The sequence below is a fragment of the Melospiza melodia genome, assembly GCF_035770615.1.
Source record: "Melospiza melodia melodia isolate bMelMel2 chromosome 10 unlocalized genomic scaffold, bMelMel2.pri SUPER_10_unloc_1, whole genome shotgun sequence".
NCBI classification, from domain to species: domain Eukaryota; kingdom Metazoa; phylum Chordata; class Aves; order Passeriformes; family Passerellidae; genus Melospiza; species Melospiza melodia.
The window spans coordinates 1,011,061-1,038,133 of NW_026948501.1; the positions used below are offsets into that span (position 1 = coordinate 1,011,061).

A 27,073-nucleotide genomic window follows, 5' to 3' on the forward strand; every position below is an offset into this window, starting at 1 on the left:
GGCAAAAGAGGCTTTGTAAGGCACTTGGTGGAGTGCTTTACCAGAATGTCGATACATTATGTCTGTGTTCTCACCGTTCATTGATGTTGCAGCTTTATTGAAACTGCACGTAAGCCTGGCATGGCTTAGGTATGGTGTTTGCAGCCAAGGAGTGGGGCTGGCTGGTTAGCTGCAGAGAACCAGTGATGGCCAGTTCCCCTCTGAGCTTGTAACGCCAGCTCATCGCTGCTGGAGTCCTCCGTGCAGCGATGGCAGTGGAGGGGCTTGTTTCTAGCTCTGCGTCTATAGAAGGATTTTACAGACATGTTTTTATAAATATATATAAAATTATATATATTTATGGGTGTATCTGGTGTGAGAGTGTATATACACAGCTATATACACGTACGGGTGTGTGTGTCTTTGTGCATACATGGTAAGTTTGTTACAGCAGGGCCTGCAGCATTGTCACAAATTCTGTGAGAATGGGTCTGCCCAATGTGAAAATCATGCTATGATGTCTGTCCCAGAGCTGCAGCCAGTGAAGAGGGAAGCTTTTAGGGGAAATTCATGTAGAGGACAAGAGGACATGATGCAAGGGTGGCTTTCTTAAATGATGAATTTTCATCTTTTGTTTGTAAGTTCCTCAAAATTTCCCACTAACCCAAACACAATGAAAATACTGAGCATATTTTCAGGAAACTATATAAAGCAATGAGCCAAATTAGCAGATACATTCAAAAATAAAAGACAGTGGAATTGTCCCTCAGTCAGATTTTGCCATGGTGGAGAGAACTGTTTTCTTCCTTTCACCATCTCATCTGCTGTGGACAGAGGAAGGGAAGTGGCAGGTTAGTGTCTCTGACTAAGTGGTTGGTGCCTTGGACAGAAGTGATGTTGAAAGGATAAAATAGGGCATTTATTTTATTTCTAGGTTCCAAGAACTGGTTAAACAGAATGGTTTTAGAGTTACTGATGCCAACCCTTTCCTAAAGGTGTTTTTCATCTGCTAATACAATGTGTTTGCTTAAATTACTTTTTCTTGCATTTTAGGAGCAGGCAATACAGGACAAACTCCAAGCTCTGTCCCAGAGTTGCGAAAGGTATTATCACCTCTTTGGCGTAAGAAATGCTTGCATTTTGGAGGCTGTTTTATCTGACATGATCAGAAGAAGGACTGGGAGCATGTCTAGGGAGAAGCTGACAGTGGTCTGTGTGCAGTGTGCCCATTCTGGCACCTGCAGCTCTTTTAATTCCTTAGTTTGGATGCAGCATCCTAGCCTTGGTGTATGTACAGCTGTATGGATCTTCTCTTTTCCTCCCTCTACAGCAAACCTTACCTGTTTGACCTTCTGCTGGGAGGGCAGAAAGACAGGAGCTGAGAAAACTTCACCTTAGAAAAGTAGGAACTAGTGCAGTTCAGAGAGGGGGCTGTCAGGGCCCCTTAAGGGATATATTCAGAGTAATGGGACTTCTGCTGTGTTACTGCCAGAAACATCAATAGATCATTTCTTGGTAGGTGTTGTAGCCAGAGTATGTGCCTGGTGTAGAGTAGTGCCCTTTGCTCACTGAGTATCTTCCAGTTGACTCAGTTTAGGCCAAAAAAAAAAGTGCAAATGTGCCCTTTTTTGCAGCCTCTCTTATAGCTTACATGTGATGCATGACTCCGTTGTGTGTCAGCCTGCCTTTATTTTGTTCTTCCTTTCTCTCGTGAAGCTACATGAGTCCAGATGTTGCTTCTGGCAAAGAGATGAGTGACAGCTTGGAAGGAGCAACAGGAAGTGGGAAGCAAGAAGGAAAGTCTTCAAAGAAGCATAAGAAATCCACACGTGCTCGTTCTCGCCAGGAGAAGTCCAACAGACCCAAACTGACCATACTAAATGCAAGTACAACCTGTGGGAGGGTAACTCTAGGTTTCCTTTGGCTTTGCCAGGAATAAGGGTTGTTGATCTCTGCATGCAGGTGTGTAACACAGGGGATAAGATGGTGGAATGCCAGCTTGAAACCCATAACCACAAAATGGTGACGTTCAAGTTTGACTTGGATGGTGACGCGCCGGAGGAAATTGCCACTTACATGGTGAGATGTGGCTGCCCACGGGCTCTCAGTGCTCCCAGTTGCTTCAGGCAGCTCCTCGTGTGTGCTTGTTGCCTGAGCTGCCTGGCAGCTGTGGAATGGGGCATTAATTAAAAAAAAGTCTGTTCTCCCCTTTATTTTGATGTGGCCTTCTAGGTGGAGAATGAATTCATCTTGCAAAGTGAAAAAGAGACTTTTATTGAACAAATGAAGGATATCATTGATAAAGCAGAGGATATGCTCAGTGAGGATACAGAAGGAGAGCGAAGTTCTGACCAGGGAATAAGTCCCCAACAAGATGCAGATAGGCTGGAAATAAGCGAGGTAAGAAACACTGAATACAGATCCCTAGTTTGATTCCTTTTTTTTTAACAGCCAGGTACTTAAATTGCTTTTGCATCTTGCGTTAAAAAAACTAAAAAGGTTTCTTAACTAAAAAAAATAATGTTTTTGCTCTGTTAAGCCTTACAATACAAGTGGGATGCTGGTCCTCTTGCACTGATCCAGCTATTTCTTGTGTTGTCTCTTTAACAGGAGAAGCGTCAGTCTCAAATGAAGACGCCTGTGTATCAGCAAAATGGTAAGAGTGCCTTTGAGTTTCTAGTGGAAGGTGTCCCTGCTCATAACAGGGAGTTGGAACTAGATGGCCTTTAAGGTCTCTTCCAACCCAAACCATCCTGTGTAATTAAGACAAAGTCATGATCTGGAGACAATGGAAATTCATGTGTTTACTTGTAATTTTCTTTTCATCCCTAGTTTTGCATACCGGAAAAAGGTGGTTTATTATATGTCCAGTGGTTGAAAACCCTACTACAGATGCCCCTGAGTTTTCTCCCCCGGTGCCTCCCAGTGCCCAGCAGACAGAAGGGCCAGGTATCTCCAAACTTTATAGAAAATGTCTTCTCAGAGCTGCTGTGTTGTCTCTCTTCTGTCCTCACCTCACTCAGCTGTGATGGTTTCACTTAATTTAGTCAGAGGAAGAAAATGATGAGTTTTGTTAAGCTGTGCATTTAGATGTGCACGTGCATTTACATATGTTCCTGGCATTGAACCAAATTGGGAATCTTTATCTGAGTTTCAGTAAAGTGTCAGTATTTTAGCTATACCTTATGCTGCGGGGTAGCTTAAATTCTCCATCACTATGTGTTTTTTCAGTGAAATATTTTTTGCTGAAATAATGTGAAAATTCTCATTTGATGTACATAACAGCTATTTGCTGGTGGGAATTGCTAGTGGGTTGTCCCTGCAGCTGACCAGGGGGCTTGGCAGTGATTTCCTCTCCTTTCAAGGTTCACCTTTTGCTTGTGTTCTCTCTAGACGCGGAGCAGTCAGATGACCAGCCGGTGAGCTCTGCGGTGACAGAGGCGCCTGGGCTCGGGGCTGGCCCGCAGCTTCCCCTGCACACAGGGGTCAGTGACAGCCCCCTTGGAGCCGCCCTGTCCCAGGCACCGGCTCCCGCTGCGGCAGCTCCTGCCAGCGTAGCAAGCCAGCCGGAGTTCCCAGCGCCAGCCCCGGGGGCACCTGCCCCGAGCATGGCGGAGCCCGCGGTGGCCGGCGGGGCTCAGCCGGAGTTCCCGCAGCCCGGGGCCCCGGCCCCCCGCGCCGTGGGGCTGGAGGAGCCCCCCGAGGCCCCGGCCCCGCAGCTGCAGCCGCCGGCGGACGAGGCGGCCTGCGTGCCCGACGTGGAGATCGCCTGCTGCAGCGTGGGGCCGCCCGCGGCCGCGCCGGCGGCTCTGGGGCCGCTGCCTGCGGACGCCGCGGTGCTGGAGCGGCAGCCGGCGCCGCAGGGGCCGCACCTGCCGGAGGGCGGCCAGCCCGGCGCGGGGCCCTTCGGCAGCCAGCCCTTCCCCGCGGCCGCCGGCCCCGACGGCCTGGCCCTGGCGGGCTCCCAGCTCCAGAGCCCCACGCAGGTGCCGCTGGCCGCGTCCCAGCAGCCGCCGGTGGCGCAGGGCGGCGCGGGCATGGCCGGGGCGGGGGTCGGCCTGCTCCAGCAGCAGAACCCCCCCGGCACCGCCGAGTCCGACGGCGAGGGCCCCCCCAGGGTGGACTTCGTGGACAACACGATTAAAAGCCTTGATGAGAAGCTGCGCAATTTGCTGTACCAGGAATATGTTCCAACTTCTTCGGCATCGGCAGGGACGCCGGACACCTCTGTGCCACCCGAACAGGGCGACAGTGAATTTACCTTACCACCTTTTCCTGAAGAGCAAGCTCCTGCCCCAGCGTTGGATGGGAGAGACCCGAGCTATAGCACCCCGGACACGGGCCAGGAGGTGACAGCTGCTGCCCAGCCGCTCGTGCCCCTCGTGCCCTCAGGGGCCTTGCCTTGCCCACCCTCGTGCCCCTCGTGCCCTCAGGGGCCTTGCCTCGCCCACCCTCGTGCCCCTCGTGCCCTCAGGGGCCTTGCCTTGCCCACCCTCGTGCCCCTCGTGCCCTCAGGGGCCTTGCCTTGCCCACCCTCGTGCCCTCAGGGGCCTTGCCTCGCCCACCCTCGTGCCCTCAGGGGCCTTGCCTCGCCCACCTTTGTGCCCCTCGTGCCCTCAGGGGCCTTGCCTTGCCCACCCTCGTGCCCTCAGGGGCCTTGCCTCGCCCACCCTCGTGCCCTCAGGGGCCTTGCCTTGCCCACCCTCGTGCCCCTCGTGCCCTCAGGGGCCTTGCCTTGCCCACCCTCGTGCCCTCAGGGGCCTTGCCTCGCCCACCGCTGCTCAGTCCCCCGGCGGCTCTGCCCTTCATCCCCCCAGAGCCCGCCTGTAGGGCTGGCCCCAAAGCAGAGCTCAAGACTCACTCTCCTGCCGTAGGCCACATGTAGATATTTTGCTTCCCTAAACATTTCATATCTCTGTTCCAGGGTTTGTAACCTCTGCCTGCTGACTGCTTTCCAGTGTGAAAGCTCACTTAAATTTTTCTTGTCAGATGCATCCCAATTCATTTTTCAGAAATGCTTATTAGTGAAAGCCAGACTTTCCCTTTGGGTTTAGAAGTGGTATAATACTTTAATTCATCTCCTCTTGTGTCCTATCCAAAGCGGGCAGAAATATGTCCATTTCTTTGTAGTTTAAGAATGTAAAACACACGCGTGGTGTAGTTATTGTAGTTCTAATGAAGGCGATTTTGCTTCAATTTTAAGTATAAATGAATGGCAGTGGTACAATTACTGCCTTAGAAGTCAACTTGGATAAAGCAAACATTTCAAGTACCTTTGCCTTGTCCACATGCTACAGCCAAAGGCAGATATTCCATGGGCATGAGTTTCTTCTGTTTCCTGTAATAGTTTCTTTTGTCTTCTCCTGGGCTTGGTAGAGCACAACTGACACGGAAGCCTCTAAGGAAGGAGGTAGCAGGCAGTCAGGGACAGTGGTTCTTCTGTCTCAGTTGAGCCCCCATGTTAGGTTTTTTTGGATAAAATTCCAAGTTTATGAAATAATCAGATTTGCAGCACATTGTGCTAGATCAGTGTCTCTTCTAGGCCCTGGCACAGGTTACCCAGAGGAGCTGTGGCTGTCCCATTCCTAGCAGTGTCCAGGGCCAGGCTGGGTGGGGCTCGGAGCAACCTGGGACAATGGAAAGTGTCCCTGTACATGGCAGGGGAGGGAATAGGATGAACTTTGAAGTCCTTTTCAACCCAAACCATTCTATGATTTTATATCTTACTCAAAAGTAGCATTTCTGGAGATAATTCCATGCCTAGCAAGGCTGAGCCTGTTCTGTGTAGCATCAGCTGGAGGGACTCCTGTCGACTGCCCAAAAGATGCTGTGTGCTACAGGAAAGCAGCTGTACTGGAGTGACTGTTGTTTTCTAATGATAAATGACTTTCTACAGCAAACCCAATTCTCTCTCTGTGAAAGGTGCTATGTCTCTCGAGTAATTGGAATTCATCCTATTAAAATCTGTGTCAGTAAGAAAAGAGACATAGAATTTCTGAGGATAGACGTACAGATGAGGAACATACAGTCTGGCTGGAAAAGCAAACGAGAACAAAGCCCCAAGCATGTGTGTATATATAATATACTGGCTTTCAGTAGCTTGGGCTGCAGTTCCAACTACAATGCTGCCACTGCTTTATTTCTTTCAAGGAAGAAGGAAAAAAAAATGGGGGAGTTGGAGGCAAGACTTGAAGGTTCCTCCACAGGCACTGTGAAATAGTTCCGTATTCTCTGGTAGTGCCAGGGCAGCACGGGGAAGTGAGGGAAGGAGAACGCGTTCTGCTTTGTGAGACTGAAATTGCGTTTCTTTTTTCCTTTTACTGAAAGTTGAACAAGCCGGAAGTCACTGGTGTGAGTGCTCATCCCTCAGAGGCAAGAGGTGGGTCAGCAGGCGGAACAGGTAATGCTCCTCCGGCCATCCCTGCGTGGTGTCAGTGGGTGTCAGTGGCAGCAGTGGGGCAGCAGCCCGGCCACGGCCAGCAGCCCTGTGTGTCTCTGAGACACCAAGAACACCAGAAGAGTTCAGGCCTAATGTACCATGCAGATTTCATTCTTCTTCTGTTTTTCTCCCTAAAAGTTTTTAACTGAGTAATGAGATTCTACACACCTGTTATTATTTGAATTCCCCAAATCACTAGATCTGCCAACCTAGAGATATTTTATATTGCCATTGCTATTGCCTCCTGCATTTTCAATCCTGTATTACAAAGACCGGGGTTTTAAATTATTCCTCGGTGGTACACTTTAGTTTGTCACAATGAAACACTGTTTTTTATTACATTAAAGCATTCCAGACATAAATATTTTTTTCCCAACTTTAAATCAGGTCCAGCCACAAGCATCGCTTCAGCTCCTGCTGCTCCAGCAAAAGGCCTCCTTCAGGTAATCAGAACTAGGAGCGGTTTTCTGCTTGATTGTTACAGTTCCTTTTGTTAAACTCTCTTATTTTTGCCAGGTTGCACCTTCATCATCAGGCACAGCTCCACAGATGGAGACTTTCCAGAGGAGCGAGGAGGCAGAGAGGACGGCTTCGCCCGCACACGCAGAGAGCGTAACGCGGCGAGTGACGGCAGATGGGGCGATGAGTAACTTCCACAGGGATGGTTCTCCGGGCTCTGCTTCCTATGGAAAACAGGCCGAGGCTCAGGAGAGCGGCACGCCGGCCAAAACCATTGGCAGGTTTTCAGTCATCAGCACGCAGGACGAATTGACTTTAGCGGCGCCGCACTGCTTGAGGTTCTCGGCGCCCCCGGACGTGTACCTGGACGAGCTGCCCTCCAGCCCGGACATGAAGGCTGCCGTGCGCAGGGTGCAGACGGCCTCGTCCGTGGACGTGCTGTGCGACCCCGCCTCGAGCGACTCGGCCGACGAGCCCTGCCCGCGGCAGCCGGCCCCCGCCGCAGCCGCACAGCTCTCCCCGCCCAGCAGCAGCACGGCCACCGACCTCATCAAAAAAGCAGCTGCTTTTCTGCAGAGGTCTGCCAAAGGTGGCTCCCCTGGCCCAGAGTCTCCCAACGGGCAAGGTGCGAAGATTCCTACGATCAACATCACGTCCTTCCACTCGCAGTCGTCCTACATGAGCAGTGACAATGACTCAGAGTTTGAAGATGCTGATATGAAGAAAGAGTTGCAGAACCTGAGAGAAAAGTATGTTGAGTTGCAAGTGATATAAGGGAAGCTTGTGTTACTGTACCTGAGCAGCAGCTCAGCTTCAGATGAGCAGAACTGTAAGGAGTAAACTGGTTCTGGGCAAATCAGGCAATGCCAGGACCTTCCCCCACCTTCCTGCTGTGCATCGCCTTATCTGCCAGTTCCAGTTAGAAGAATAACTCATAGAATCCCAGACTGTTTTGGGTTGGAAAGGACCTTAAAAATCATTCCAACTGCTACCATAGGCAGGGACACCTTCTATTATGTAAGGTTGCTCCAAGCCCTGTCCAACCTGGCCTCAGAGTCAGAGACTCCCCCTTCCAGGGCTGGGGAGTCACCACAAATAGATTGTTGTAGCTTTGCATGCTTAGGGATGAGCGGCTGATTGTTTTATAACCAACAATTGTTTTGTTTCTTCTTTTGCAATTAATTACACTGTCAGGTTATGGTGCTTTATCAAATACATTGCTAGCACAGTAATTTTATTTTTTTAGGCATATGAAAGAGATTGCTGAGCTGCAGACACAGCAGAAGAACGAGATAGAGGCACTGTATATTCGCCTGGGGAAACCCCTTCCTCCCAACCTGGGCTTCCTTCACTCTGCCCCGCCAAGCAGCCGGCGCCGAAGAACCAGCAAAAACAAATTGAAAGCTGGAAAGCTCTTAAACCCTCTGGTCCAGCAGCTCAGGAGTGGAACATCAAGCACAAGTAGGTACACTGGGTGCTTCCCTTTGCCTGTTGCTTGTGTCAGTCGTGGCTGTGATGTGTGGGACTGCTGGAAAGGATGGAATGTTCGTTGGTTTTAAGCTGGCATGCTTTTGGACAGGCTTGTCCCTGGTCCCAGTGGCAAGCCATACTTGCCTGCTCTGCATTGCCTACAGTCCTTGGTAGAGGAATAATATTCCCCTTTAATTTGGAAAACAGCCTGGTTACATCTCCTCCATTCTTTAAATGCAATTTACTGATGTTTGTATTCACTTCTTAGATGCTGTTATGCTGTATTGACTAGGTGCTGTATCTTGTTTCCTTTTTGCTCCAAGATGCCATATATATAAGATGGGATTCCATTTGCTCCCCCAAAGGATGGGAGGTAAAAGCATTTACAAAACTGTGGTGGATGCTTTGACCATGAAGTAATGTGAGATTTTCACACAGCACTACAGTCCTGAGTTTTTATCTCTTGGAAAAATACAAAAATAAAATTTACCTGGGAAATATCAATAAAATCCAGTACCCATTTCTTCAGCAAAATGTACAATAGAATATGCATAATTTTTCTCCATCTTAGATTGTGCTGTTACTTGGGGGAGCAGTAGCATTTCCAGCATTCATCCTTTATTTCAAACCTGGTGGCTCTTGTTTTCAATATCACTGCATCATAGGGCCCCTTTGTATTTTGTTGCATCAATCTTTATAGACAAGGTGTTGAGGAGGATTTTGCTTTTAGCTAAGGATTTCAGCTGAGTTGGGAAACACAAATATATTCAGAGGCAATAAGTTCTGTGGCCCGTCTTGAGGCTGAGTGTTCTTGCCCACAGGGACTGAAGCAGTGCTGGATACTGTCTGTACTACTACATCTATCTAGATAGTTATATATTGATACTTATCTGTAGATATCTAGATAAATGTCTTTATCTGTACTTTTGTCTACACAAATATCTCAGGTAAAGCGGCTTAAAAACCAAAATTCTTTTGCAGTCATGTGCTACATGAATTTATCTGTAGAAAAATCTGAAAGTGGCCATGACAATTATACTCAAATAGCTATAAATAAAAAGTTCCTTGTATCTTTGCTGCAACTTTTATTCTTCTCCATTTGCCTAATTTCACCTTTGGTGTGGGAGAGCAGATCTCTGTGTCCTGCTTTGTCATTCTGTGTGTTCATCCTCCTCCTCAGCACCCCAGCATCTCTCTCTTCATTCCAGCAGTGCTCCTTCTGAGGCTCCTGAAAACACAGAGGAGAAACTGTAAAAATCAAACCTGCTCCAGGAGCTTCTTGGAGAAACAGGCTCAGTGATAGGAGATGTGGGTTATTTTCTGGTGCAGGCTCTCCCCAAAGCATGTGCTCCATCCAGTGCATCAGAATAGCGAACGGCTGTTCCTCTCGGGGTCAAGATACGGGTTATTTTCAGGCAGGGATTTTTTATTCAGAGTTTTCCTAGCTTTTGCCACGGCATGTGTTGTGTTTGTTTGCTCTTTCAGGTAACCTCTCAGACTCTAAAGACTCGCCCCACAGAGAAAGCAGTAACTCACAGCCCGGTTTGCCCGCAGCCGCGGCGGTGCCGGCCGGCGCAGCGCCCGCCCCGGGCAGGGCTGTGCAGACCCAGCAGCCCTGCTCTGTCAAAGCCTCTCTGTCCTCCGACATCTGCTCCGGCCTGGGCCCCGACGCCGCCGACGCCAACGCAGGCGCTGGCCAAGGTGATTCTTCCTGCTGCCTCTTTTGTGTCTCTTCCAGCACGTGCTGAAATTAGTTCCCTTCCCTTAGGCTGGAACTTTTTAGGAGTGATAGAGGAATGTGAACCTTTGGCAATCCAAATTACTGGCTTACCTTTAAAAAGAGCATTGCAGTATTGTCAGAAGAGCAAAATTTAAGTATCTTGCCGAGTGTTACCAGCACTCGAGAAGGCATGCCCCAAGACATCCCTAATTCTTAGGAAAGAAATACCTTTCAGCTTTGCCAGCAGTGGCTCTATCTTAATACCTTCTCTGGAGTCTGCCTACAGATTCCTGAGAAAAAATGAATGGAAAACAAAGATACAAAAGGCTAGGAGAGTGTTTGCTTTGTTTCATTTTTTTAGCCCCTTGATTACAGTAGACCCCAAGTTCCTCATTATAAACTACCAAACGGTCTTGGGCATGAGAGAAAATAAAAATGAAATTAAAAGAAAACCAAACCCAGGGGACCAAGTTATATTTCCTTTCTATGAGGGGTTCACTTTGTGCATAATTTTGGAGGCCCAGCCACAGGACTGTGCTCCCATGACCCCAGTTCTGAGACCTCTGTGTATTGCCCCCGTCATAGGCTTTGACTGATCTTGTTGCCATGCATATGGGAAGTTCCAATGATGATTAAAATACCTTCCTCTCATTGCACATCCTGCCAAACTAATCTACAAAATATCTATCTGTCCTCTTCTGCTGTTATTGCATCCTTTGTGTATGGTCAGTGAACTTGCTCCTCTTTGGCAAAGTTAAGGGGGAGATGTGGAGGTTTAACTAACAAAGCTGATTTGACTGATGGTTTAGGACATCTGATCACAGCTACTTGTACTTTATAAGTGTCTTTGTTTTCTTCCCTTTATATTCATTTACAGGCTGGACGGTTTTCCACCAAACGTCTGAGAGAGTGACCTATAAATCTAGTAGCAAACCTCGTACCAGATTCCTCAGTGGACCTGTGTCTTTGTCCATCTGTTTGTATTTGTTCTTTTGTATTTTATCACAGTCCATCTTTCTTTTACCCCCTTTTTCCAATTCCATGATTTAAATCTCTAATATGTTTGGCAGGATGCCCCTTTTTCTCAACCATCTTTTCTTTCTTTTTCTCTTTCTTTTAAGTAATCATCATGAACACACCTTATTTATATTAATTTTTCATGTGAAAGCTTTTTTTGCACTGCTTTTGGCTCATGCCTGGGCACCAAAAGCATGTGTGGAAGATCTCATCATTTATTATATATAGCCTGATGGTAAATTTTACCCTGGAGTTATCAAAGCTTTTGTACTTTATGTGATTTCTGTTGAAGTAATTTTATTTGCAATGTGGCAAATATACATGTCTGCTGTCCCGGTTCCAGCGACAACAAAACGAAATCCATCCTTCTGTAGACGAATGGTCTCTTTCACACATGTTTGGACTCTGAAGACATGCATGTAGCAAGCTGATACAATTCTAGAAGGTCACTGGAGGGTATAACTTCCATACAAGGGCTGTATTAACTCAATATACAGTACTGTTTATATCCACTCTATTTTCTTTAATTTTTTCCCCGCTCTTTGCATGTGGAAATGCTGAGACAACAGTGCTCCAGCTAGTTCTTTCCAAATCTCTGTCCCAGGTGGGCTTTTCCCCATGCAGTCACTTTAATTACTTTAAGTGAGCGATTTTTTAATGGAATCATAAGGCGCAGGAAGATCTGGTTACTCTAAGGGAGAATCCCATCAACTTTTTCTGTAAGCTGATCTGGCTGAAGCACTTGACTCAGTTTATTTTCTTATGACCTTATGTGACCTCAGAGATGAAGTCAATTAGCAGTTCATCAAAGCATAAATAAGTAAAAAGCAATATCAGATATTCAGATGATACTTGGAAATGGATTGTTAGGAGTTTTGTCTCAAATAACTGTGCACCTTCTTTTTGTACCCTATTTGTCTGACTTATAAAGTAATTGGCAATTCCACCAAACAATATCAAGCTATTTAATGAAAAAAATCAGACTTTTTTACCCAATTGTAGATGCTGCTTTTTAGGCAAACGGATTTTGCTTGTACAATAAAGATATGTTGTGCTGAACAGGTACTATAGGCCACTTACATATAACCTTAGAAGGGCTGATAATGTTTTTGAGAAAGTGTTTGGTTAAATAACTATGGGTTTACAGGAGTATCAGATCTCCCCTTGGAGTTCTGCACTGCTCATTGCTATCCAAATGGGTCACGTCAAAGGCACAAGACCACTCCAATACACTCCTCCTGATTTTATGAATAAACAGTATTTTAAGAAATAATCTCAAAACTTTTTTGTTTGAGCTCCCTGAAAGCACAAACACTCAGATGACTGACGTTTACAGAATTTATTATCATGTAAGCTTTTCATGACTGGTGATGTCGTGAGACAATTTTGCATTTAGGGATTTTTTCTTGAGAACCTGAGGAGAATTCTCAGCTCCCAAATATTCCTGTTTGGTTTTATAGTGGCCACAGTAATTTCTTCTTCTGCACGTGTAATTCCCAGAAGATGCTTCATTAATCTTCCATGGAATTACTATTCAGTAGGATGCAAAAGGTCTGGCAATAAAAATCTGTGTATTAAAAATGTTTGGGTGCATGGATGTTGTGAGTGAAACCAAGGGAATATGTAAATCCTTTGAATCGTGAAGTTTCCTCATGCTTAAATAACTCAGCATGACTAATTGCTTTCTGTTCTCAGCCCGTGTGCTCTCTCAGGGTTTGGCCTCCCCCATCCCTGAGTCACTCCAGGGGATGGGTGCAGTTCAGGCACTTAACGTGACACTGCAACCCTAGGCCACCCCTGAGGGTCCCAGTCCTGGAGCACAGCTTGGCTGCCAGAGGAGCCTCTCACCTGAGGTGCCTCTCACCTGGGGAGCTTGGCAGGTGCCCATGGCTGAGCTGTGGGCAGGTTTGGTGGGGCAGGAGGCTATTCCAGCTTGTTTTCCTGTGAGCCCAGCAGGTGGGATGTGTGTGTGAGTGCAGGACCGGGGCTGTGTGCATTCCTGTCCTTCCCCAGGGTGCCTGGGGCTGGGACAGCGGTGGGCAGGACGGACAGAAGGATGTTCTGTGGAGCTGGGATCCAGAGCAGCTGTGTCTGGAGCCTCAGGAAAAACAGTGCTCAAGGAAGGCCAGGTTGGATGGAGCTTGGAGCAGCCTGGTCTAGTGGAAGGTGTCCCTGCCCGTGGCAGGGGTTTGGGAAAGGATGTGCTTTCAAGATCTTCCAACGTAAACCATCCTTTGATTCTGTTATTTGAAGGTGATGATGTTGGCAATACCAGCTGGCTCATCTTCCTTTCCCTCTGCAAGAGACATCAGTGCACCCAGCAGGCAGGCAAAGGCAAGCGTTTGCATTCAGTGCTAAACATGTCAGCATCCATAGCCCATCCCTGGAAGTGTCCCAGGACAGGCTGGATGGGGCTTGGAGCACTTGGGATAGTGGAAGGTGTCCGTGCCCATGGCCGTGGCAGGGGATGGAGCTGGATGGGCTTTAAAGTCCCTTCCAACCCAAACCATTGCAGGTAGGATTCCATCCTCTGTGCAGTTGTACAGGGCTGGGACATGGCTGCCCAGTGCCAGCAGCTCTGGGCACCTCCAGACAGGACGGAGTTCTGAGTCTATTCCATTAGTCAAGGTTTCCCTGGTATTTTTTTTGTTTGAGAGCTGTTGGGAAACACTGTGATGCATTTTCAGAAATGCTCCAAATCCGTGTGTTTGGTTAAGGAAAACCAGCCCTTCGGCAAGATGGGGTATGCCAGCAGGAGACCTGCTGCACTGGCAGAAAAGTTGGCAACTTTAAAAATAAATATTCAGACGGATTAAAGACAGTATCACAAGGACCTTGCTCTGGTTACAAGATCCGTCAGACTCGAACACTTTCACAGTGTTCTGCAGGACATTTTGATCCATGTCCAATATTGACTTCACCTTTGTATTTTTCATGAAATAAAATATTTTTGATGGGCTTTGGCATAATTTTATCCTGAAAAAAATTATTTTGCATAATTTTGCCTGGGCTAAATTGCAAGGGTGCCTTAGGGAAGACTTTTCACTGATTGTGAGTGGAATTTTCAAAGCTCCATTTGGCTTAGGCTTGGAATCTTGTGTAATGCAATTTTTTGCCAGGTTTGTAGCAATTCATATACTGTATGTGCATATGCAATTATGGAAATGGTCTAGCAGTTTATTGCCATTTCCATTTTTTTGTAGCTTTCCAGCTTTTTGGCAGCTGTTAGTGCAAATATGGGACAGTGGATTTTTTCTGTTCTGTATAATAGCTATGTAATTCCTCAGATAAGAGATCTGGAATTGGAAGTAAAATGCTCTGCTGAACTTTCACAATCTTACATTAAATCTTAATTATGATTCATCTCCTTAACTTTACTGTTCTTAAACATGTTAATTTTAGCAGTAATACAATTAATTGGGTGAATTAGATCTACAAAGTGAATTTTTAATTGAATTTGAGTTCATAACCAACCATGGCTGATAACTGTCAGTCCCTGCTTGAGGCAGTCTCACCGCTTGGGAAAGTTTCCCATCTCCCAAGCCCCACACTGGAGTGATGCTGCTGGAAGGAGCAGCTCTCTTCCCAGTGCCTGAGTCTCCTGTGATATTTTCCTCAGAGCTGGAGCCCCTCATGCAGGTGTTTTGTGAGTGTGTTGAGTATTGCCACTTCTGTCCCTTCCCCAGGTCGGGTTTGGCACCTGAGGTGCTTGGAAACCTGTGCCTGGCTGTGCAGGAAGCAGAGGGGTTGGCAATGAAGGTGATTTCGAGCACGTCCTGCAGTCAGCTGCCTGCTTTTATTTCTCGCGGGCAGGTGCTTTCCATTTGCATTCCTGTTGTGCTAAGAAGTGCCTGTTGCTGCAGGAAATAGCCTCTAGGATTGCTGCTGTGGGCACTTGTTTCTATTGTGGGAATTGGTAGCTTACTTTGGGATAGGCAAGGTAAGGTATATCTGGGGGAAAAGAGAGCAAAAGATAAAAGAATACAAGACAGATGGTTGAGTTGTGAATGTGACTGTGCTTGCTATCTGGGCTTTGAAATGAGAACTGAACTTGGTCATGCTTGTGTTGTAGTAGTCACATCCTGATTTTCTCAGGATAGAAATCCATATGAACTATATGAAATAATAAGAAATTCTTTCAGAGCAGTCCTCTGTTCCTCATGCCACCCATATCTAAGCACAAACATCTCTTCTCCCTTACTTCCTCCCTCCCTTGTTTCTTTACTTTCTCTTCCTCAGTCTCTGACTGAAATCGCTTCCTTCTCCTCTGAAGACTCATTCAGGGCCTGTGTCAGCCTGGACCTGCAATCTCTGAGTTTAAAGCTGCATTTCTGGCACAGTAACAAAATGTTACACCACTGTTTACTCTAGAGAAAAAGCACATCATCCTCTATCTTACTTTTTTTGCCCCAGTCTGATTTTGCTCATGGTTTCAAGTGCTTCTTCCCAATGAACCCACCATAGCCCATGTCAGACACTCATCTCCCCCCATCCCATAACAATATTCTTCTTATCAAGTCCAAAATACCTTTCAGGAAATTTTGGCACCCAAATAGCAACGGTGCCAATGTCTGGCAAGATCTGACAGTCGAGTCGGGGTCTCGGCACACTTCTGGCACTCTGCTATCTATCTACAGGCTGTAAAATCACGATGAATGATGGAACGAGACAATAATGAAAAAAACAAGTAGTTTAGTTAAATTAAAACTCGGCTACCCTGACGGATTATTTTTCTGCACTCGGACAAGGCATAAGGGAAACTCGTTCACAGTTCCATTCAATTGAAGTTCAGAGTCTCACATTTAGACACAAATCCTACAAATAAACTATTTGGAAACAATTGGCCTCAGACCTGCAGAACAATGTATCTTTTTGGACTTGTAAAACAAGATTTTTAGGGTTGTTTTATGGTTTGTCTTTGCAGCCAGACTAGCTTGACTTGTTCCTGAAAGAATTTTTGGCCTCCAATCACAAATTAAATTGACATTATTTCCTGTATTAATAGGAAACAAATCAAAACCTTCTATTAGAAAGCCAAGGCAATTTGGGAAAAAAAAAAAAAGGAAAATAAAATCAATTTAAAAAAAAATTAAAACCAACCAACCAAAAAAAAACCAAACAAATGCATCTTTAAGTCATGAGCCCTTGCTTTTGGCATGTTGTGGTACTTCCCAAAGCTTTTGAATGGCTGCACATTAAGAAAGGTTTGAGCTGTCCAGTTATTTAGGCTTCCTTTACTCACCTGAACTGCTGACTTTGTCTGTCCTTTCTTGCATAATAACTACTTTCTGATTGCTTAAAAGTACAGAAGCTTGTCCGTCTGATTTGTTGTGTTTAGTCTTACCTAATTCTGTGTGTCTTGTATTGTTTTACCTTGTAGGGTCCACCTTGAAACGACTATGTCTAGGCAAAGATCACAGTAGTAGTAACTATCCCGTTTTTGTTTCTCAGTATTTCCTTCATGGCATGGGATGTTCTTTGCTTTTTTATTATTATTTTTTACTAAAAGCTAATTGATTAATAACTAGAGCTGATGCACTTACCAGAAGCTAGGCTATAAATGGTGGTACTTTGAGAGTAATGCATGTGCTGTGATGTCTTGGGAACCTTGCATGCTGCAAGAGAGTCGTGGTGTACTGTGTGTGAGACCGTGCACGCATGCGGCCAGGGAACTGGGTCCAGTGTCTGTCTCTGAATACACACCTCTGTATGACTGCAGCTCTCTGCTGGAGGAACTGATAGCTTCAAACCACTCCAGCCCCCTTGAGCTGCATGAAATACTAAACACCAATTGAAGAGCTTTCTTCTAAAAATCCTTACTTTTCTCACTTTTACCCCAAGTGAAGGAAAAGGAATTGAGCAGTATTCACTTAGAAGTGACATTGCAGGTTGAATGCATGATCATTTAAAGGTTATTAATGTACTTTATATAACTGTAGGACTAATTAGTGTACTTGGTTTCATTGGCTGGTAACTGATTAACAGAGAAAATATGCCATGTTCATGTTTGCTTATACAATCATTTTAGCACAGTTCTATGAACTTTTTGCTTGGAGAGATGGTCTTTATTTCCAAACTTTAGCTGTCTCAAGTATGTTAGCTGAGAAGTTACTTTATATTTTCTGCTTAGGTCAAACTCAGACTCCTTCAGTTGCAGTCCCCTGTTGAGCTTGCTGTGTCAGACTTGTAGTCACTAAGCAGAAAAAGGGCAGAATTTTTTTTTTACTAGTTCTTCTAGGAAGAAGTGAACATACAGAATTAAATCTCTATCAGTACTCTTCCTGACTGCTTTTATCTATACCAAAAGTTCTCTATCTTTGTCTCAAACAGTCACCCTGCCCACTACAGCCTCTCTCCTCTCTCTTCTATACTTTCATGGTCCTGATGGGGTTTTTTCCCCCAAAATACACAAATAGCCATGTGAATGGTCCTTGCATCATCGAGAGAGGTGGTGGGCTCCCAGAGGAGCAGGAACCAGCCCTGCCTGTTACCTCTGTGGCAATAACATTTTTCCAGGAGGACAGTAAACTTAGGCAAGTGAAATAAATGGTAAATTAATTTTATAAATGCTTGCAATGTTAGCAATACATCCCACCTCCCTCTTCCTTATGGTAGTGTCTGAGGAGATGTTGTATGGGATGTCAGCTTTATGGGGCTGCATTCCTGGCTTCAGTCCCTGTCCCTAATTTAACCCAAGACAAATTAACAGCCAAGGTAACATGATGTGATAGAAAATGCAAACCCATTGGACTTGGACCATTTCTTTAAGCAAAGGTGTTCTGCAGCCAGGAGGGGGAGGGTTAGAAATGCGAAAAGCCACCACTGGAGTGGCAGTAGGTGAGAAGGGGTTTGAGCTGCAGGGATAAGGCAGAGACACCATCTCAGCTCTCTGTGTGATTTTCCAGGATCCTCGACCAACAGCCTGGTGACGTGTCCTGAGCCCCTCCCGCAGTCGACGCTGCAGGTTCAGGCCAACAACAGTAACAACAAGAAAGGGACGTTCACAGATGACCTGCACAAGCTGGTGGACCAGTGGACGAGCAAAACTGTTGGAGCTGCACAGACAAAACCTTCTTTAAACCAACTGAAGCAGAACCAAAAAAGGCAAGACATGGAGCCAAAGGCTAACCCCATGCAAATGCAGAATGAGACATGTGGAGTAAGTGGCCCTCCTTGAAGGACATACCTTTTGCTATGTGTCTGACAGCCTTTGCAGAACTCAGATGTGGAGGAGGACATAGACTAAAATTACTCCAGATAAATGCTTTCCATAAATGTCCAGCTCTTTTCATTCAGTACTAAATCAATTTTTTTTAATTGTCCTTTGGAATAATCTTAAGGGATATATGGGCAGCAATATATATATAAATATATATTTTAAAATTCCAAACTGCTTATTAACAGCGATGCAGAGCAATACTCCGATCGTTATCATCTGTTGCTCAACTTCAGTTTCAACTATTAGTAAAGTTTTCTTTTTGGTCTTTAATATTAACTTTCCTCGAAACAGGGACTGGTGGCTCTGTGGGTGGGAGCCATTGTTTGAGTGGAGTTGGAGTGAGTTCTGTGCTGGGAGAGAGGACAGCTGGGAGGGTGCTGACCCTTGCTTGTTGGACAATACCATCCTCAGAAATGCTGTCAAAGTATCCTACAACAAATAAGGAACTGGAAAGCCCCCATTGGTCCCTTTCTGTTCTCAGCAGCAGGACAAAGCCATTGCAGGTGCATCATGTCTGCATTCAGTGCTGCTGAGGGCTGACACAGAGGCAGCACAGCAAGAAATGAGCACACGTCCAGAATCCTAGTTCACCATTCTGGCCCACCCTGGTCTGGGTTTCCAAATCTCCTCACTGGTTGGAGAGTAATTTGACTAGTAATGTGACTAGTGATTTTTCCTGGGTTCATTTTCTTGGAAGGCTGCAAATTGAGCTAAAATAGAGGAAAATAATAGTGAGGAGCTGTTTTGTAATCCCCTAAAAGCAAGAGAACTAGATCTGGATAGCAAACCACTGCCAATTTTTGGGATGTAGAAGGAAAAAGTCCTGTAGCAGTAGTAGCTCTGTAGTTGTTGGTGAGGTGAAATGTACCAAAGCAAGAACCTCAGCAGTGCCTCTGCTTTGGTACCTGCTGCTTCCTGAGTCAGTAAATAATCCTTTTGCTCAGTAATGCTTTAACCAGCTCAGGAGTAAACAATGTCTACTTAACACCCTAACAGTTTTCATAAAATAAGTCAAAGTTGGTGCTAGTAAACCCAAACTAAAGATTTCCATAACGAGGTGGGGAGGGCACAGGTTTTGTTAAGTCACTTCTTACTTTCTTTTGATGCACTTTTTGCAGCATTTTGGTGTCTTTCCCCTGAGACCGCTGCAGAAGTTTGAAGTATTAGATGTGGATGTTTTGCCCACCTGTATCTCTGGAGAAATGAGTGGTTATTTTACATATTTAAATCATCTGTCACTATCAATTTAGGGTTAATTTTACCTCCTGCAGTTTTGGTGTCTCTGTCTCGAAGCCTGTGGAGAAGGCAGTGTGTCACTGTGAGAGCAACAGGAATGTCCCCATCTCAGTAGACTGTGTCTTGGAGGGTTTGTGTCTTTCTCAACCATGGCAGTTGTTCCAGGGAGTCAGCAGAGCTGACTGAAGTTTTTTGGAGGTGATTTACTAGGAGCATGGAGAGGTTGGGATTCCCTGCTCTTCATTTTGCATTGTTCCTTGTTGTGTGGAGGAGTGGCATCAGCTGGAGCCCTGGGGTGGGTGAGACCTGGGGTGGTTTGGGGCACCAAGTCCTTGTGAGGACCGTGCTGGCTGCAGCAGAGATGCAAGGGCAGATGGCAAACACTGCTGCTGTATTTTTGTTGAGTGTTTTGGCCACAAAGATGGCACAGGATGCTGCAGGTGGCAGGTATGATATACAAGAGTTTGACAGGGGTTGGTTTGGGAGTTCAGCATTGTTTTGCTGTTTGTACCCTCTGAAATTGGCCCTAACTGGGAAATTGAAGTTGAGGGAGAAGAAGGCTGCATGGTGTTGGAGAGAAATAGCCAAAGGAGGAGGAAGGGAGCAGCATGAGAGAACTCCTAGTGTGGACAGCTGGACAAGTGACCTGTGTATCGGAGGGATGAGCTCCATGGGGAGATGGCCATGTGGTGAATCACAGCTGAGTCAACTGGAGAGACAAAAAGAACTTGGGAAATCACATAAAGGATGGAAAAAATAGCTTTCCAAGAGAGAGAGAATCTGAAGCTCAGGATGTACTTCTTCAGTTCATCTGGTAACACCATCTTTTGTCGCCTCTTTTGATCAAAAATGCCTTTGCAAGAAAAGAATAAGGAGCATTAAGCAGATTTCCAGCCCATCAGAGAAGGTTATAAGGTTTTATGTTGGAAATAAAGGCTGGATAAGTAGGAAACAAGGTGATTCTTATGCTTTTTGTGGTTTTTTTTTTTTTTTTTTTTAACTGGAACAAACTAGTACAGAGTTTTTAGGGTGGGCTGTCTCACATGGGCTTAGTTTTGGGAAAAGCTGTTGTTGTTTTGGGAAAAGTGGTCCCTTGTGATAGTCACAAATGAGGGGCTGGGGGTGGCAGGATTTGTACTTTCACTTCTGCCTTGTCTCTGGGGATTATTGTAAAGAGAAATGCCTCCCTAAAGGATTTCATACAGGAGTAGGAGTAAACGGAGTTGTCCCACAATGAAAAATACGTTAAACAAACAAACAAAAAAACCACAAAATGTTATCTATACATTTAAATAGAAAAATACATTTTTTACTTTAAAATTTTCTCTTGCTGTTCACCTACTGTTATAAATACACAGGGCAGTTGTGTGGCTGACTCAAAATCTTCTCTTTCCCCCTGGAACAGAGAACTCACTTCCCTGAGTTATCTCTTTTTTACTCAAGACTCCTTCTGCCACTAGCAGCAAATTGTTTGCTGTGAATAAAATATATTCTTTTTTAACTAAGTGAAAGCTACTCTTTAAGGCTGGAAATAGAAGAGAAACTGGTAGTGTGTTAAATAAGAATGAGTGGTTTTCTTTTCATCCTCTGCCATCAGAAGTGTAGACAGCAATAATGTAATTGGCATGTAAAGGAAAACTTCACATTCTGCTTTGTTTCTATGGAAGTTACCACCAGTCCATTTGCCTGCAAATCCTGGCTGATCATATTAGAAATCTGGGGGAGACCTTTCATAGGAGGAGGAGCCTTCATCCATTTGTGTCACAGGAGCATTGAAATGTACCTTTTCAAATGGTTTTATGAAGCATGTAAATGCAGGTAGATTCTCAGCAGCAGCAGTTTGAAATGCAGCAGGAAATATTAGAACCAAGGTCAAACTCCCTGAGTGATTACTCTATGTGATCTTTGGGAAGATATGGTGAAATAATAATTTTTACAGGTATTTTGGTTAGCATTAGTCAAGAAATATGTTTAGGAATATGAGCTGCCTTCTGTGCAAAGAATACTGAATATTGTGTACCTAAAGACACTATTTGGAGATGCCTGAGAATGAAGGGCTTGCAAAAATGTTTTCTATTCTCCATGCTGTGTGTAGTTCCACAGGTTTTACAGGAAAAACATCACCTCCAAAAAGGCTGAAACATGTTCCCAATGAGGTTGTTTCTGAAAACACACAGGTCTGTGTCACTGGGTGATGGGAGCTGGGGGCTTGCACACCTTCAGCAGCACCTGAACCTCTGCAGGCATTTCCTGACTCGTGGGCTTGGCTGTGCTGCCGGGAGCAGCCGGGCTGGACACGGCCACGGTGCCAAAACCAAGGCACAGCCCCTTCCCTGTGCCTTCCTCTCTGCTGGATTGGGAAAATAATAAAAAATGAATCTGTGTTTGAAACTATTCAACACTGCCTTGGTCTGAATAGGTTTTCCAGGGAACTGGAAAAGCACACACACATCTCTTCAGGAGTGCCTAAAAGCTTTGGGATTTCAACAGACTGGGCAGAAGTGATAAAAGAGATATCCATCTCTTTTATCATCCTTACCAGCTCATGTTGGCAGCCAGCTCTGAGTCTGCCCTGTGACTCAGTTTTGTTTCAGCAATAGCTGATCCATACAGAAGGAAAACACTGATGTTAATGGGGTAGCCAGCAAAAGGAAAATTGTCTAAATCCTGCCTTTTCAAATGGGTTGTGATAGTTATGGTCAGCTTTCACAACAGAATTACCTGGTTTCCTCTGTTCTGATATAAACCCAGAAGTATTTATGGTGTTGGTATGTCACACCCAGTGCTTGGCTGTGTAGTTTGACACTACTGGAGCTGTGAGTATCACAGGGGGTAGTAGCACTTTGAGGTTTGCCTGGTAGAGCACAGGAAAAATTATAACAAGTCCAAACAACAGATTTGGGATATTTGAACTACCCTAGTCTTTGTCTTGTGAAGTTTTTCCATTTTTACCATTGTTTTCTGGTACGTTGTTCTCTGTGTATGTATTATTCTTGTTTTCTAAATGAGTTTGTGTGATTATTTGGGGGAAGGGGAATAAACAGCCACAAAGGAAAAGCTGCCAGGAGAAGGCAGGTGTGGGGGAAGCAGGAGCTGGTGGCTGGTGCCTGCAGGGACATGTGCAGGTGCTCAGAGCAGAGCTTTGTCAGGGCAGGGAGAGTTGGGCGCAGGTGAGGAGGTGGCACGAGCAGAGGTGAAGGTGCTACTGTCTCTCTTGGCTCAGGGAGTTCATAGCTTCAGCAGAGGAGCCTAGTGGAGATGTGGAGGGGAAGGGCCTCCCTTCCTGCCCTCACAGCACATCCTGCTCTCCTGAGAGCCCACGCTCAGCACTGCCTGCAGCTCTGGGCTCCTGAGCACAGGGGGCCCTGGGGATGCTGTGAGGGCCAGGCAGGAGGGACAGGAGCCCACGGGGCTCTCAGCTGGGCTGGGCACCCCCAGCAGCTCAGGCTCCTCCTCAGGTGAAGCCCTGGCCATGGACACAGCACTGTGCGGCACAGGCACGTCCCTGGCTGTCACCCCACATCAGCCTGGCTGTTTGAGCTGCTGAGCCAGTCCTGCTCAGGGCTGAGCTGTGACCCAGCAGAGCGAGGCACAAACCCTTTCATCGCTGCCTGAATGTCCATCTGCTGCCCTTTGAACAGCACCTGCAAGGGACTCGCAGTCTGATGGCTTTCCTGGAGCCGGGAAATCCACAGCTTTGGGGCTGCTTTTCTGGCATATGTTAATTCTGATGCTTCAGTCAGCATCTCCATGCAGGAATTGATGGGATGTGTGGGCCTCCATCAGTGTTGAGTCATCAGAACTGGTTAAAAAGGTGATGGTTAAAAAAGGCCATACCCAAGAGGCTCCTGCCAAGGGAAAGATGCAAGAACCAGGTGCCATGGCTCCTAAAGTGTGTATTTAGCTCACTTGAAGCATAGGAGGAAGGTAGAAGAAGCAAAGTTAAACCATCAACGTGTGTTTGTCGTGACATTGTCAGGTTTAACGTGTATGGGTAATGTTGGGTTTGGGGCATGACAGTTTTTTTCCGGTCACACATCCGTAGCATTAAATGCAGCCACTGCTTTGCTGAGGAATTCAGCTGAGAAGGAAAAAGTTCAGAACTGGAATGAGTCAGATTTCTCAGGACTTAAAAAGAGCTGAAAATAAGGTTTTTCAAATTAATTTTAAAAAGGGCAAAACTGTAACCTCACATTTTTAGTGCCACTGAGTTACCTCAGTAATCTCTTGCTAGTACAGTCCAACTCCTGGCCCTGCACAGGGCGCCCCACACATGCCTGAGAGCATTGTCCAAAATGCAGCATTTTCATAAACCTCTGTAGGCATTCCTCACAGGTGCTTAGTTCAGTGGAAACCACCATTTTGAGGATGCTAAAACAGTAATCTAATAACAGCATACAGAAGTCTGCAGCTCTTAAAAATATATCCTTGATTCCTCTGTTTCTTGTTCTTTGGTTTCTGTTAATTTTGGTGAGGTTTCTAACATTATTGGTGTTAAATTAATGGTCCTGAAGCATCTCGTTCAGTTCAACGTTCACTATCAGATTTGGGTTTCAGGTGAGAATGAGAGACAGGGAAGCGAGGGAGAGCATCAAGTAGTCCTGTATTTTTCTAAAATTGCCCTTAGAACAGAGGTTAATGCCCCAAAGTAGGATGTCCTGGTGGACATTGCAATTTTTATTGTTAATTGAGAAGGGAAATTAAAATCACAAGCATGGAGTAAGCATCCCACACAACCTTAAACATATATTCATTTTTTCTCCTGAAATATCACCTTCACACCAGTTTTATCAATTGAATGTGAAATATCACATTGATGGGAGGCTCCCAGAATTAAATAACACCCTTTTCTCCTTATGCCATAAATAGATGGCCTGGTGGGAGCCCTGGCAGGGAGCTGTAAATTCTGTGACATGAAAAATGTAATGAAATGCTGCAGTCATTTGGGGTAGCAGCAGTTCTCATGGTGTCATGCAGGATGGAGTGTGTAATTTGGGAAGCTCATCCCATATTGAGGGAGGAGAGATCTTTCTCAGCCCCTCGCATGCCAAAGCTGAATAATTGAAGTGCATGTTAATAGAATTTTAGAAAACCGCCTGGAATTGGTCCTGGCAGCCCGCGAGGCACCGTGAGGGATGTGCCACCCTCAGCTCCCTGCAGCTGGCTGAAACAATTTTGTACAGAAGTAAGGGCTGGAATTTTTTAAGTTCTTTTGAGGCTGGCTGATAGAGCATGGGATTTGGGTTAATTCTGCATTTAGTGAAGTTTATTTACTTTCATCACAAGTTAACATTGAGTTCCTTTGGACATGCGAGGGTGTTAATTTTCACTTGTTTAATGATGCTTCCTGTCTTTTTAAACAATGAGGTTATATTGAGGTAACTTTCCTCTCTGCCTCATATCAGCCTTTTCTATTAAATTCCAAATAGTCTGTCTTTAAAAAACAAAAGCAAAACCCAACCCCCCAACAAAAGTATAAAAGGAAAAAAGAAATGAGCCCAAAGGAAAGGCCCAAGGACACGGCGGCACCCCTGAGCCTGTGCCCACAGCTGCCCCAGGGCCCGGCGTTGGGCTGGCACGGGGAGAGCGGTGCCCTGTAGCGACACTTGTTGTGTTTCTCTTTTTGTAGGTAAGTTCGGTAAGGACAGGACTGGGGAGCAAGTGCCCCGTTCCAGTGGCTTGCCCCATGCCCACAGGATTAGCTCCTGGAGCTGCGCCATCCCTGCCCGTGCCCGTGCCCGGGCCCGCCCTGGCCGGCGCGGTGCCGCCGTACGTGATGCCTCTCTGTCAGTACGGAGCCGTGTTCCCCTCGCCCGTGTACGGAGTGCCGTGGCCGGGCCCGGTGGCGCAGCCGGGGCTGGTCGGGGGGCCCGGCATCGTGCGCTTCTCGCCGCTGGGCCGGAGCTGCCTGCGCATGTACCCGGGGCCGCTGCAGCGCCCGGCCCGGCCCGCCGGCCCGCGGCTGCGCATGACCTAGCGCGGGGCCCTGCCGCGGGACCCTGCCATGGGACCATGCCGTGGGGACCCTGCCACGGGACTGTGCCACGGGACTGTGCCACGGGACTGTGCCATGGGGACCCTGCCGCGGGGCCCTGCCACGGGACTGTGCCACGGGACTGTGCCACGGGACTGTGCCACGGGACTGTGCCATGGGGACCCTGCCGCGGGACCCTGCCGCGGGACCCTGCCACGGGACCCTGCCATGGGGACCCTGCCACGGGACTGTGCCGCGGGACCCTGCCATGGGAGTGTGCCGCGGGACCCTGCCATGGGAGTGTGCCATGGGGACCCTGCCGCGGGACCCTGCCACGGGACCCTGCCATGGGGACCCTGCCGCGGGACCCTGCCGCGGGACCCTGCCATGGGACTGTGCCACGGGACCCTGCCACGGGACCCTGCCACGGGACCCTGCCATGGGGACCCTGCCATGGGGACCCTGCCACGGGACTGTGCCACGGGACTGTGCCATGGGGACCCTGCCACGGGACTGTGCCATGGGGACCCTGCCGCGGGACCCTGCCATGGGGACCCTGCCACGGGACTGTGCCGCGGGGCCCTGCCATGGGAGTGTGCTGCGGGGCCCTGCCATGGGGACCCTGCCATGGGGACCCTGCCATGGGGACCCTGCCATGGGGACCCTACCATGGGACCCTGCCGTGGGGACCCTGCCATGGGACTGTGCCACGGGACTGTGCCACGGGACCCTGCCATGGGGACCCTGCCATGGGACTGTGCCACGGGACTGTGCCACGGGACCCTGCCATGGGGACCCTGCCATGGGACCCTGGCACGGTGACCCCGCCACGGGACCTTGCAACGGGACCCTGCTATGGGACCCTGCCACAGCGACCCTCCCACTGAGACTCTGCCGTGGGGTCCTTCACACGGGTGACCCTGTCAGTGGGTGGCCTTGCCGTGGGTGACCCAGTCAGTGGGTGGCCTTGCCGTGGGTGACCCTGTCACGGGGTGGCCTTGCCGTGGGTGACCCAGTCAGTGGGTGGCCTTGCCGTGGGTGACCCTGCGCTGGGTCCCGGTGGGTTTGATGCCGTCACGTTGCAGTGTTTGCTCTGTCCGTGCCATGGTCTGTGTGGGATGAGGCGGGCCCGGGGCACAGCCGTGCACTGCATCAGCAATCACTGTGAGGCGGCGGCACCACAGATCATTTCTTGTCAAGGCAATACCTGCTTCTGTCCCATTGCTGAAGACACTTTATTCCTTGTGTTCCGTTTCACACTTGTGATCCTTAACATCATTGTACTTGAATTGATAATTAGCAAATTGTACTAACCATGCAGGAGTTCAGTGCCTTGAATCTCAGCTTTCCAGTCCCAGCTGGAAAGAGATGTACAATTATTTGAAAGGTGTATTTTATTTACAATCTGCTTGTGAGTTGGAGGTCTTTTTATTTGCAAAGATATTGCAGGTTTACAGTTGATGTTCCGCATCAGTTTCATTCTGCTGTAAATGCTTTGTTTTTATTCATGGGTTGAATTTTCACTTCTGAAGCTTTTAGAAATAAGAATTGTGAGGTGAG

At 47.1% G+C, this 27,073-nt stretch overlaps 1 protein-coding gene across 1 annotated transcript in view; it reads left to right on the forward strand.

Annotated features, from left to right (window-relative positions):
- Positions 1-25,516, forward strand: part of WNK2 (WNK lysine deficient protein kinase 2) — an 84,245-nt gene extending 58,729 nt beyond the window's left edge. The window contains exons 13-28 of the mRNA XM_063181827.1: positions 1,033-1,082; positions 1,696-1,861; positions 1,942-2,058; positions 2,212-2,379; positions 2,590-2,635; positions 2,812-2,928; positions 3,373-4,328; positions 6,307-6,358; positions 6,806-6,861; positions 6,935-7,626; positions 8,124-8,338; positions 9,833-10,048; positions 10,945-11,043; positions 16,465-16,509; positions 17,990-18,243; positions 25,169-25,516. Of these exons, the coding sequence (XP_063037897.1) occupies positions 1,033-1,082; positions 1,696-1,861; positions 1,942-2,058; positions 2,212-2,379; positions 2,590-2,635; positions 2,812-2,928; positions 3,373-4,328; positions 6,307-6,358; positions 6,806-6,861; positions 6,935-7,626; positions 8,124-8,338; positions 9,833-10,048; positions 10,945-11,043; positions 16,465-16,509; positions 17,990-18,243; positions 25,169-25,516 (3,597 nt within the window). The remainder of the gene's footprint in view (positions 1-1,032; positions 1,083-1,695; positions 1,862-1,941; positions 2,059-2,211; positions 2,380-2,589; positions 2,636-2,811; positions 2,929-3,372; positions 4,329-6,306; positions 6,359-6,805; positions 6,862-6,934; positions 7,627-8,123; positions 8,339-9,832; positions 10,049-10,944; positions 11,044-16,464; positions 16,510-17,989; positions 18,244-25,168) is intronic.
- The last annotated feature ends 1,557 nt before the right edge of the window (positions 25,517-27,073 follow it).